Here is a 13,908-nt window from a genome sequence, read left to right as displayed (position 1 = left end):
AGGAACCATCCCGGTATTTGCCTGGAGCGATTTAGGGAAATCACGGAAAACCTAAACCAGGATAGCCGGACTCTGGATGTATTGCGAGTCCACTGTGCCAACCACTGCACCACCTCGCTCGATGGGAGAGGATGATTCTAATGCGTGCATTTCAACTAAAATGTATTGTTTATGTATCTGTAAATAACGCGTGAACACGTCTGCATAGCTACTACAGTTCAATTTTTGGCAATAGCAAGAAAGAATGCTCTAATCACTACGAGTTCAAAGAGTACAGTACGCCGACTCATCGACATCGGCATCCCTACTCTGCAAACCATTGCGAAACGCTTGGCACTCAGTGGCAAGAAGTATCATCATTTAGAGCACAAGTGCATACTCGTTCCATAACAAGGTGCAATAAAGGTGAAAACCAATTCTGTCATAAGTTGCTAACATCGAGTGATCCATTCACGAAGGTGGCGCCACTGCCTTGCCAGCAACAGTTTGTAGAGTTAGTAGGGCATCTTTGCTGACGGATGTATAAGAACTTTGATGAAAACTTGTTTACCTTTCGCATCTGTCTTCTGTCAGTCAGTCAGCTTCATAAAGCATAGGGTACAGATTAATTGTTCCTTAACGGCAGTGGAAGAATAATTAGTTGAGAATTGTGAAGAGATTTTTTTGTTCGAGCCTATCGTATTTCAGAATAACAGTGCCCTCCAATATGCTGCTGACACTAACAGATGACCACAAAAAGCATTTAAGTTTGTTGATTGCTCAAACTCCTCAAGGTACGCCCTCATATTTCATACAGAAAAGCATACTCATTTTGTAACTGGTACCTGGCCCCGTGACATCGGCTAAAGTAATGTTACACTCTGCCTCCTGGATCCAGTGTTCAGTAGCGTAGGATGCATCAGAAGTATTGTATGGTATACAACCTCAAACTGGAGTTGAAAACATTTATGGAAGGATTGTCCAAACAGCAAACTTTGTCTCATCTATTGGAACCTTACCAGCTTCAGAACATCTAACCAGAGTATTAGATGCACATATTTTAAACTGTCGTATAAACTAGACAATATATGTTGTCATGACCTCTATAGTTCGTAGGGGGCTAGAGTGAGATATATCCAGCACCACAATTTGAACAGCACCATCCAAAGTTTATTATTTGAACGACATATTAGGGCGTTTACATCGTATGCTTGTAAAGATAAAATTGTAAAAATGTGGTAAGAAATGTTGTGACACAATGTAAATAATTTCGAAGTAAGAGACCGTGACAAGGGAAGATGCAGATGTAATTTTTGCAGTTGACAAACATATTACTTTGTCTAATATGCCTTTTTTTATCTCTTAAGTGTGATACATTTGGATGTCAGCTTTTTACAAAGTTTTACTGAAATTTTTACATTGAGAATTGATAGTATAATCATTTAAAGAATGAATAGTCTAGTTTCATGTGTGTAATAGCGGAATGTTGGTACACCAGTACTGAATGTGCTGAAGACATTAGTCTTCCATTTAGGATTGAGGATGAACTCAGTCAGATCATCAAGGATGTTTCCTCCAATGTGGTCACAGCCATTTTTATTGCCAACAATTTCATCTGAGATATTGCACTTTCATTAGTAAGAATAGTATCAATGAGATGTTATACTCCATCTCTTCTGTCGCTTCTGAAAGGCAGTGAAATTTATTAAGCATAAAAACCTTCAAAACCTGTTGTCCTCTGTTTAGCTGTTTGATTTTGATTGATGTTTCTCACTTTATATTGGAACTAACTTTATGAGGTCTTAGCCATAAGTTTGTCGAACATGGCACCTTGTTACAGACTTTGATCTTAGTTACAATATTTTTCTCTTTATCAGAGTGCTGTATTTCAAGATGTCTAGGCTGGAGCTCAAATATTCTCATTCTTCAATGCTAAGAAGAGTCTGAAAATAATTGATGTGTGTGTGTGTGTGTGTGTGTGTGTGTGTGTGTGTGTGTGCGTGCGTGTGTGTGTGTGTGTGTGTGTGCGCGTGTGCGTGCGCGTACGTGTGTGTGTGTGTGTGTGTGTGTGTGTGTGTGTGTGTGTGTGTGTGTGTGTGTGTGTGTGTACAGGTCATGCTGTTTCCATATAGGACATGTTGGTGGTTTGAGTCCACACAGCTGATGGTATCCCTGGTATATTACATTTGGTTTAGATCAAGCATACTTGGCAGGCAAGACATCAGCATGCATTCACTGTCATGCTCAGGAGACCACTCTAGTGTGATTCCATCCTTGTGACATGGGCAGTTATCCTGCTGTAAGCTGCAATCTCTGTTGGAGAAGATATATATCCACAATGCAACTGGCTGGCAATCAATATTGTGATGGGCAGTGGTTATAATATTTTGTCTCATTAATGTAAATCAGGATGTGTCGATCTCAAGGCATGATCCTTAATCCAAATCCCATGCATATATAGGTCCAAAGAGAGTGATTATGTTTCTAATGACGTTCATCACTCTTCATGAATTCCACTTACCATGAATTACAAGCAGTGGCAGTCAGAATGTGTGCTGCTACCACATGACCTTGTAGACATAAAGGTTCATGGAGACCTCTATAGACAAGTCCTCTTCATTTCTGCTGTGTGTTGGAGATATTTAGTGTGCATAACATTCTGTAAGTTCTGTGACACCTGCTGCCAGGGTTGTCACATAAAGTCTTATATTCAAACACATTTTTGTAATGAATAGTGAACATGTGAAAATTAGCTGTTCGTATCTATCTGTTCTCCTAACATGCATCTATCCCTATTCCTTCATTTCTCCAATCCAAAACTATTAGTATTTACTCAAATATGATTTGTTAATTGATAAGCCCATGATCAACAACTCTTTTTTTTTCTGCACTGATATATATTATCCCATATATCAAAGGATCCAGACAAAACACAAACACACACACACACACACACACACACACACACACACACACACACACACACACACACCTTGATGGAATTTAATGGCAAGTGTCAGGGAGTTGTTCTAGACTTAGTCAAACAACATCCCTAAATGTAATGTGTTACAGATATTTGTTGCATTGAGATTGGAACTTTCTCCCACTTGCATGTAATGTTTCTATATATCTTAGTCTCTACGCACATGGTTGAGTATCGATCCACTTAGAAATCAATGCATATACCTCAGAAATAACAATTGCTTTCCCATACGTGCAGACTTCGTTCATTTGTACTCAGCTGAATTGTTGGTGACATCATGCAATTTTTGTTTAATCACTCTAGAGGCATAACTCAGCATTGCAATAGGGTTGGTATCAGCTGTCTATTTTTCCTTCTGGTAGTCTATTCTTGGGGATACTGATCGGTGGGAAGTTGCTAATTATTGCACTCAAGTGACCAATTCCCCCTAAATGGTTTCAGCTTACTGGAAAATCAGTATGTATAAGGACTTTCAGATTGATGTTTAACAGGCATGTAGGACACCTAAATTACTGGGCTGTCAGAACACTGAGAGACAGTATACAGGACATAGTGGATCTCATTACTGGTGATTAACCAATCTTTCCAACATCCATCCCAAGAAGATCATTGTCAGCTGAATGGACAACGTGTCCTATAATGGAATGCAAAATGCCACTTGACCTAGAGGGACAGCTGTGCAGCCCTGCAGACATTTGAATGCAACTCACCAGCAGAAAGTGTAATAGCCTCTAACACGGAAGGAACAAAATTTCACTATATATTAAGGAAAGGCAAGTAAATATCTTGGTATGAATGGTGTCTTGGCATACACATGTAGAACTATTTGAAGATGACAGATTATTTGCCACCGACTAGTTGACTCAATGAATGTCGCACTAAAAATTAAAAAGTTTGGGATCCAATTGGTGTTCAGTTGCAGGATGTTTCCTGTCACTTAATGCTTCCTTCAACTCCAACAATCACTTGTTAATGTGAAAAAATCCCTGGTTGCACATTGGTTTGGAGTCCCTCTGTAACTGGCTGGTCAGTCAGGCCAAAGCTCAGAGGAAGGCAAGGGCATACCACCTGCAATACCTATTTAAATAGATCAACTTTAAAAGTTGTGGACAGTGTTATTTCAATGTTCAACAGGCATGTGTTACTGTTACCCAACTCTGAATTTGTCTACAAAGTCTGGGGAACCATTGCTCTGAATATATCAGCACTTCCATTTGGTAAGACAAGATCCGAAAGTACTAACATTGCAATAGGCACTAGCATTTGGTGTGATTCATTGTCCAGTTTTGATATGACTATCAGAAATGACCAAGCGTTTTTGATTCTGTAAGAGTATCTCTTGGAGCTGAGTATATCAGAACTCGAGACAATAAGTCAAGATTGGAATAATGTATCTACGTGTCTTGTACAGAAAATGTGATTCCTAAACATTCACACACTAGATGGTCATCTCATCACATGAGGAAGCTGTAAGCCAATAGGCAATGTTCTATCCTTACCCTTCTAAGTGTCACTATTTTCCAGTGTTGTGTGTTAAAGACTGAACATGGCTGGATGTTTTTTTTTTTGACCGTTAGAAGCCTGTTTGCTGCTTAACACACTGGTGTTTCCACCATAATTTCGTCTTCACATTGTTCTCAGTTTTAGGCAAACCAAAGGGAAAAAACTGAAATAAAACAGCATATCATTGCATTAATTATTTATTTCAGATAAAAGTAAAAGAAAAAAAAATCAGTCAACTCTATTAATATAGGGTACATAAATAAACATCTTCAGCCAGAACAATCCCATCCGTTGGTCTTTAGTACCACGAGAGAAACACACAACATTCTGACAAGAACACTTCTTGCTGACATGACTTCCACAATTGTCACTTGATGTCGTCTTCATAACGTTTTTGTGTCGTCCCCATATGTGACGTATTCCAGCCGGCCACGGTGGTCTCGCGGTTCTAGGTGCTCAGTCTGGAACTGCGCGACTGCTACGGTCGCAGGTTCGAATCCTGCCTCGGGCATGGATGTGTGTGATGTCCTTAGGTTAGTTAGGTTTAAGTAGTTCTAAGTTCTAGGGGACTGATGGCCACATATGTTAAGTCCCATAGTGCTCAGAGCCATTTTGAACGTATTCCAGGTTTGTCATGAAGTGGGCCTCCTTTTCTGAATTTTTCAAGAAATATTTCTATATCTTTCAGAAGATTCATTTGTTTCACTCTTTGTCCTAGATGATAGGTTTTCTAGAAAAAGCCATCGTCTGTTTTTACTATCTGGGTGGTTGTGGCTAAAGATGATATTCAAATTTATTCCTGCGATATCAGGATGTTGATAGAATAATGCCAGTGGCCATCTTCTAGTTATTCTGCTTGTTGTATGACACACACATCTGATCCACAGTATCCACTCCTCCCATGGTACTGTTATAGACCAAATTTATTGCTGATTTCCCACTTTCGATTTTTTTTTAAGTGACAGTTGAAGATAAACAGAAGTCGTACTGAAAGCCTCCGAGTGCTGATTTGCTTTCCCTAGTGGTTACTAGCCTGAAATTCAGGTGGAATTTCCTTCTTGTTTTTTTTTTTTTTTTTTTTTTTTAAATATTTATTTCAAAGTTTCGATGGTGGTCAACTTTATCTTGAAGATTTTGAGCTAGACTATAACTGGTGTAATAGTTATCAGTCGCAACATTACTGTTCATGCCCTCTATGGGAGTTACCAGTCTTTTGACAATATCTGCAGATTTATTTGATGTTAGATATGGCCAAGCGAACTGTTTGCCACTTTGAAATTGAGGGTATAAAATGTTTGTGTCACTAAGGGCATATATTTTGATACCATACTTTGCAGGCTTATTTGGAACATACTGTATAAATCCACAATGGTCCTTAAAAGCCTGCAGCATTTCATCAATTGTCCCAAATTCACTGACATTATAGTGAGCAATACAGTTATTTACAAATTCTTGGTGAAACTCGCTAAGAGGAGCCAGTTTATCTGAAGACCTTCATTCAATTCTTGTTTCTATATTGTCAAACCTAATTGCTCTAAGAAGAAAAAGGAAATGTTTATAACTGAAAAGTGATCATAAGATAGTCCATACCAGTACCAACAAATGTCAACAGTTGGCATGATGTCCTTTCTTTTTGCCAGTCAAAAAAAAGTGCAGTGAAAAGAGCATGAATTTCTTCTGCTGAAGTGTCTTTGCAATGGCAAGCTCTAGAATAGTTGGTATCATTAAGTTTTTTCTCAATTCATCTGTTGGAATGAGCTACGATGTCTTCTATCATGTTTTTAGTGATAAAAAGATAAAATGCATCTAAAGATGTAAGTGCATTTCTGGCAGTCCCTTTCGGGCTGAGCAAATTTCTGATGTTTTTAGCACTTGTTTTCCCTGCAGTTAGGGGCTGACTAATCCAAACTGTTTCACCATCTTTTCCAATATAAAATGTAAAGTTACGTTCCGTAACATCATGTGCTACTGTTTCCTGAGACTGTTCTGATCCACTACTGTGGTTGTTTCCTTTTCCCCATCAAAATTGTATTCAGATTCATCACACGTCAACTCATCTTCTGAAATTTCCACTAGAATTCATAGGATCTCTTCAGGATCCTTTACAATATCACTTTGCCTGGAAATAAATATAATGTGCCCACAAAACAACAAGTTAACACTCTAAACAAGAATAAATGATGAAAATGTGTGTAACAAATTGTAAGCATGTAATGTTGAACAAATACTTACATGACTAGGCGCGTTGTGGCAATCGCACCGCAGAGGCAGAACTGAAGTTAACAATGCTGTTGCAACAGAACAATGACCGAGCGTGGTGGCGCAGTGGTAGCACACTGGACTCGCTTTCGGGAGGACGACATTTCAATCCCGTCTCCAGCCATCCTGATTTAGGTTTTCCGTGATTTCCCTAAATCGTTTCAGGCAAATGCCGGGATGGTTCCTTTGCGCTCCGTCTCTAATGACCTCATTGTCGACGAGACATTAAAACACTAACCTAACCTAACCAAACCAGAACAATGGCCAGGTCTGGTTTCAAACGAGGTTACACTCTCCATCTATTATGAAGATTGCACACTAGATTCCATGGAAGCCAACAACTAGCACCAGCTAGTGGACACTCAGAAAACTAAAATTTGCGGTGCATATGCCACGGTGCACACACTGCAGCATTAAACCATTTGCTTTACCATAGACACATGGTCCTTGTAGTCAGCAACAAGATGACAATGTGCGATTAAGGATGGTTCCCACATTACAGTGTTCGGGCGAAACCGTTTTTGCTTTGGGAGCCGATTAACTTTTCTGCATTCCAATTCATTCAAGTACTGCAGAATGCCATCCTTGCATTGGTTTTGTACCTATTATAAGGTATCTTGAATCATTTTGGCTCTGAACATTATGGGACTCAACATCTTAGGTCATAAGTCCCCTAGAGCTTAGAACTACTTAAACCTAACTAACCTAGGGACATCACACACACCCATGCCCGAGGCAGGATTCGAACCTGTGACCGTAGCAGTCCCGCGGTTCCGGACTGCAGCGCCAGAACCGCACGGCCACTGCGGCCGGCTTGAATCATTTTCTGCTGGCTACATTTCAATTTATATATATTTTTTTCTTCACATCCATTCCAATGTCTTAAGGAGTGAATATACTTCTATGTAATGATTTGTTAGTCACTCAGAAAGATGGTATCTGAGGACACTGTGAAGGAAACCAGCAGAGCATTAAGGGTATTCCTCTGGCTAGACCTAGCACTGGTACATAGCACTAAAATCTTGAAATCCCCCAGGGCAACAGGTTATTCCAACCTTGACTTATTAAGTTTTGACACACTCAACTCCAAGAGAGATTCTTACAGCAAGTGTCTGGAAATACCCCAAAAATGGGTGACAAATGTTAAACATGAGACAGTGGCAGGTGACATAGCTTACCCAGAACTCACTGCACTTGAAGTGACTAGGCTCGTCAATCCTACCGTCACTGGTAGGGGGCAGTGTTACACATTGCTCTACTAGGCTATTCTGTTTTTGAACACCTTTTGTAAATGTGATCTTCTGTAAACATAGAAGTTGCAGAAATATTGTCCTCACTGTAACCAAACAAAATCTATTCTGATTTTGTGTTTCTTTCCTTTTGTCATTTCTTTCATTATACAGGCTTTATTTAATAAAGAATATGCAGATCATTTACTGCTAATGATTCAAATTGGAGGCTTATATTTATTTATTTGTGATGCAGTATGGTAGGTTTTTCTTGTACTGTTCTGTGCAGTGAACCAGTGGAGACCACGAGGCTGTTAAATACAATAATAAATCATACCTAAATGTAGACACAAGGATATCTAATAAAATGGAAAAAAAAACTGCCTACCAGATGGAAGACTCAAAACAGTGACACCAAATGCTAAAGTCACACACATAAGCTTGAGCCACACTGAGGTAAATACTTGACTTGGGTTGGGATGATTGTGTGACAGACCAACAGGCTCCACCATTGCAAGTGCAGTAGCAAGTCATACAGTGACGTCACACGTTCAATGTTGGACATCCACTTTTGAGGTATTTCCTGACAATTGCTGCCTCATATATCTTATATGAAATTATTTGTCTGAGCATTATCTACATTGCTTTGGTGAGTTTTAAACGTTAATAGGAACCATTTTCATCATTCATTCTTTGCTGTGGACATCCAAATGACTGTGTAATTTTTTGGAATGCCCTCAACTTGATGCAGTATGAGGATGGACAGAATGAGTGTTGGCATTGGTTTGTTGGCTATTCTTGCACAGTTGTGACCCTCCTAGCTGTCTCTGCCAGATGTTCTTCACTGTTAAGCTGATTAAATGCACATGTTTATATTCAGCAAGGATGGCAATGGAGCACGTTGTTGAATGCTATGTTGTCATCATACGTAATGCGGTATGACAGGTTATTTGAAATTATTTGATAGTATTGTAAATAACCTTTCCTATCCTTTGCCTTTTGTATTGAGTATAACTATGTACGGAAGTGAAACGTGGACGATAAATAGTTTAGACAAAAAGAGAATAGAATCTTTCGAAATGTGGTGCTACAAAAGAATGCTGAAGATTAGGTGGGTATATCACATAACTAATGAGGAGGTATTGAATAGAATTGGGGAGAAGAGAAATTTGTGGCACAACTTGACTAGAAGACGGGATCGTTTGGTAGGACATATTCAGAGGCATCAAGGGATCACCAATTAAGTATTGGAGGGCAGAGCAGATGGTAAGTCTTAGAGGGAGACGAAGAGATAAATACACTAAACAGATTCAGAAGGATGTAGGTTGCAGTGGGTACTGGGAGATGAAGCAGCTTGCACAGGATAGAGTAACATGGAGAGCTGCATCAAACCAGTCTCTGGACTGAAGACCACAACAACAACAACAACATCTTTTGCCTCACCTTTTACATTGTTGTTGATTCTCTTGTAAAACAACATGCTGAAATTTCTAATGTATTGGAAGGAGGTGAACCAAAAATTCAAGGGGGTGATAATAGATCTAATATATAGTTTCACTGTCTGATAGCTCCTCACATTGTTGTAGTCTTAATGGACCACTAAGTAATCAGCTTTCTTATCTTGTGCAGGACACCTGGTTAAGGGTTTCAGATAGTTTAAAGTATTGTTCATGATTGACTGCCATAAAACATTCTGATGTCCAAAGTTTTCTACACATGTTCTATCCAATTTTCATATTCCATGTTTTTCATAAATAATTTACGGTGAATGCCAGTGTGGTTCCTTTTTTGAAGGGAAGCAAAAAATGTGGATGGTAAAATCATATTCTGGCCATCACACTTCTGGCTGATGTCATACATGACCAATATACTAATTATGTTCACATCACCTGACTTCTAGCAAGTGTGTGTGTGTGTGTGTGTGTGTGTGTGTGTGTGTGTGTGTGTGTGTGTGTGTGTGTGTGTGTAGACCACTCATATAAATGTATTGAAATTTTATGTTTTACAGTTTTGCAAGACTTCTGCAAGCTGGCACTGGACTTCCTACGTAAAGGTGCAAACATGAAGTTGTACCATACTGCTGCAAGTTAGTATTTTACAATTAACTTGTTATCTAATTTTTATGAAAGATATAGCAAATTTGTTTTAAAATTTTTGATTCTTTCAGATAAACTTGGGGTTCAGCCAGAAGCAATACGAAATGTTGTTGAGGGACTTGTCAACCTGCTTGTAGAAAGCAGTAAACATGAGGTACTTCCTGCTTTGCACATGTCTTGTGAGAAGTCATAAGAAAAAAATTTGTAGACATATTTGGAATAAGGGAAAGTTTTAAGTAGCGCAGTTATTCATTTGAGAAATAATTGACAGTATATTCAACTTTATTTGTATATTTCACAGTAACTGAAGATTTACAGAAGTAGTAGTGAGACAATAGTAATAGAGTAATAAGCAATAAGTACTATATGTGGATCACTGTTTGCCTGTCATATTTTAGCTTCATGTGATTGTTAAACTGGGTCCTCCAATAAAGCCATAGCTATAGTCATCTATTCTTGGTTCAGTTACAACACAAGCAGCATTGTACATACTTAACTAAAAATGTCACCAAGCAAGTATCAACTATAGAATTCATCCATATACATAGTGTGGCCAAGTATGATGACTTAAGATAATTATAAACTTCGTAACTTTTAAAATACACCCAGTTGAATAATGTTCAGGGTTTACCATTATGTTGTGTGGTAGTATACAGTGATAAATTCAGATAATTATGTAAAATCTTAACCAGAAAAAGATTTTATCTTCGGATTGTAATTGTAGGTTTATACCATATTTACAATTTTATAAATAGTCATGATGGCTCTCTTTTAATCCAAAAGTCTAGGGTTTGTTTTCTATATCCACACTCTTTATTAACACTTACTAAATACACAAAAATTGCATCAGCTAATTACTGCATGCCGAATGATGACAAAGTTAGAGAAACATTAACATAACTAATAACTGTCTGAGTACTGACTGCACACTGGCACGGAGTTGGCAAGAGGGCGAGGCCCTGCTGTCAGTGGCCCAACACGTTTGCTGGCCGGAACACTAAGTGTGGCTGATGGTGGCACATTTGCTTCATCTGGCTGCTGCTGTTGTTGTGTACAAATGCTGCAGTTGTGGATTGTATGGGGGCATTGTCGCATCCCTCCTCTCTTCCACAGAGCTGGCTCCACAGCTATCAGTGCACAGAAAAGGAGGACCACACTAGCCAGACTGCTGGTAGAAGATTGGCACAGACAAGGAAGACCACACTAGCCAGACTGCTGCTGGTGGAAGATTGGCACAGACAAGGAAGCCACCCGATCCACCCAGGTGTCCCGACAACAATGATAATGTTGATGGCGGCAGTGCAGTGGCAGCTGCACAGTGACTCTGCTGGCTTCCATTGGCTAATCAGCATCTGCAGGGACTGGCTGTCTGCTGTCTCCAGCCCATCAAGGTGTGCAGTCGGCTGTATTCCAGACAATGCTGCACTTGCCTCGGTGATGGCCCCTCACATGGGGACTCTGTGGACCGAGCAGTGGCAAGAGACAGAATCTGCGATGACTGGATAACATCAGTCCAGGGGCTCTGATGAGTAGGGGGCAGTGGAAGGGTGTGGTTCCTGCAGGAGGGCCCTCTGACGGTGTCTGCTGTGACTGCAGTGGGTTGTTGCTCCACGGAGGGTGGAGTTAATTCTGACAGTAGGAGAGAGGTGACCTGCTGCTAACTGAAGTGAATGTTTGCCAGCTGTGCATCTCGCAAACCGTAGACACTGCCCGTACTGGCCACCGACTGAAAGTGCATGCCCAGGCTGGATTGTCCACAGCATATCAAGAATGGTGGAGCTGTGCCACAGGCCATGGCGCAGGATGGAACAGGTGTAGCAGTACCTGCTGGGCTGTGGTCTTTTAGCGGGGTGGTATTGTTGATGTTTAGGAACAGACACAGTGCCATATCGGCAGGTGAGTCCATCAAGCACTTTGCCACTTGCACCCCAAATGTATGCACCACATGTTCCACATCACCATTCGATTGGGGTAAATTGGTGTGGATGTGAGGTAATACCGCTCCAGATGCAGAAATCACTGAACAGTGCAGATGCAAATTGTGGGCCAGTCAATGTGGACTGGGTCCCACAGGTGATCGGGAGTGGGGGACGGAGCAAAAGTTTATGTGGTGGCTGCCTGATGCTTGGCACACTGTTTGTGCACACAGACAAGCTTCTAAATTGGTGAATCAGCTCCAGGCCAGTAGAGAAAATGCTTTACTAGCATTTTCAAATGGGTTATGCCACAATGACCACAGCGGAGAAGTGCAAGAATATCCTACCACAGGACTGGCAGGATAACAGTGTAGATCTTGTCTGAATGTGTTCAATCAACCATCGCCAGCTGATTACAAAGAAGGAAAAAATTGCGGATCAGTCCTGATTCCTTAGTGAATAACCATTTGGGCCAGTCTTTAGAGAGACAATGGGAGACCTGATAGGGCACTGCATCTTGTTGAGTGGCTTTCTCTGTGCACTTTACTGTGAGTGGGAGCCTACCCAATGCCTGGTGTATATGGTCATTGATTTGGAAGCACCTAATTTCCATTTTGCCAAATTCAGAGTCAGGGTCAATGGGTAAGCGTGACAGCGCATCTGCATTGGCATGATGAGCAGTGAGATGACAATGAATCTTGCACTGATACACACTCAGAAATAAAGCCCACAGCTGCAGTCTTTGTGTGGTCCTGTCAAGAAGCAGAGAAAGGGGGCTGATAAGTGCCACAGGCAGTTTTTGGTTGGTGATGAGATGGACTTCATTTCCACTAAGGAAAATGTTGAACTTGCAGACCACGTAGACAGTCACCAGTGCTTCATTTTCTATTTGAAAATAATTTGTTTGAGTAGTTGGCCACATCTTTGAGGCATATGCCAGAGGTTCTTCACATCCATCATCTTCCCTATGAGACAAAGCCACTCCTAGTCCATAGTGGGACGTGTCTGTGGCAAGAACCAACTATTTACTTGGTGCAAAGGTACCAAGAAATGGGGAAGAGAGTAGAAGCAACTTGATAGGGCAAATGCATTGGCACAGTCCACCAACCAGGCAAAAGGAACACCTTTCTCCCATAAGTTGTTTAAGGGATGAATGACATCCACTGTATTGGAGATAAATTTTGAACAGTAACTGACTTTTCCCAAAAATGCTTAGAGTTGTTTCATGTTTTGTGACTTAGGAATGTTGGCAATAGCCTCTAGATGACCATATGTAAGATGGACACTATTCTTCAAAAGATGACGACACACACATTCTACTTCTGCCTGAAAACACTCTGACTGCAGGTTGCACTTAAGGCCTGCCTCTTGCAGTGTAGTGAAGATACTCCAAAGGTTGTCAAGATGTTCCTGCCTTGGGAACCCTGTGACTAAAATGTCATCTAGACAGTTTGCACAACAGGGGATGTTGCATGTTTACTATTCTAAAAATCGCTGAAAAATAGTCAGGGCACTTGCTATGCCAAAAGGCAAGCTCGTGTAATGATGTAACCCGAATGGGGTGTTGGGGAGCGGAATCCAGGGGAAGCTGTAGGTACGCCTCCACCAAACCAATTTTTTAGAGGTGACTGGTTCAATAATACCAAGACCCCGCAGTCTATTAAGTGCCCCCTAGACTGCCAATCTCAGTGTGAAGGGGAGAGGCTGAGCAAGACAAAATATAGGCCTGGCTGCCTGTTTGAGGGTGAAGTGTGCCACTCCCAAACCTAGTGAAAACAGTGGACCAAACTCGCGGCAGAGTCATCCAGTTCCTGCAATGGAACAGTGTCAGGAACAAAATATACTGTGTCTTGAATTTGAAATCCAAAGACCATGAATGCATCAAGACCAAACATGTTCTCTGATTCACACTGTCTATTGCCAAAAATATTATCACCATCTTG

General features: G+C 40.6%; 1 protein-coding gene across 1 annotated transcript in view; it reads left to right on the top strand.

Annotated features, from left to right (window-relative positions):
- The first annotated feature begins 535 nt into the window (after window positions 1-535).
- LOC126334581 (COMM domain-containing protein 2) overlaps window positions 536-13,908 on the top strand; it is a 64,539-nt gene continuing 51,166 nt past the window's right edge. Inside the window, exons 1-3 of the mRNA XM_049996966.1 lie at window positions 536-773; window positions 9,962-10,039; window positions 10,121-10,203. Of these exons, the coding sequence (XP_049852923.1) occupies window positions 707-773; window positions 9,962-10,039; window positions 10,121-10,203 (228 nt within the window). The 5' untranslated portion in view covers window positions 536-706. The remainder of the gene's footprint in view (window positions 774-9,961; window positions 10,040-10,120; window positions 10,204-13,908) is intronic.

The sequence above is a fragment of the Schistocerca gregaria genome, chromosome 2 (assembly GCF_023897955.1).
Source record: "Schistocerca gregaria isolate iqSchGreg1 chromosome 2, iqSchGreg1.2, whole genome shotgun sequence".
Lineage (NCBI taxonomy): Eukaryota > Metazoa > Arthropoda > Insecta > Orthoptera > Acrididae > Schistocerca > Schistocerca gregaria.
Note: the sequence above shows the minus strand (reverse complement) of the source record. Positions and strands in the feature narration are given on the sequence as shown.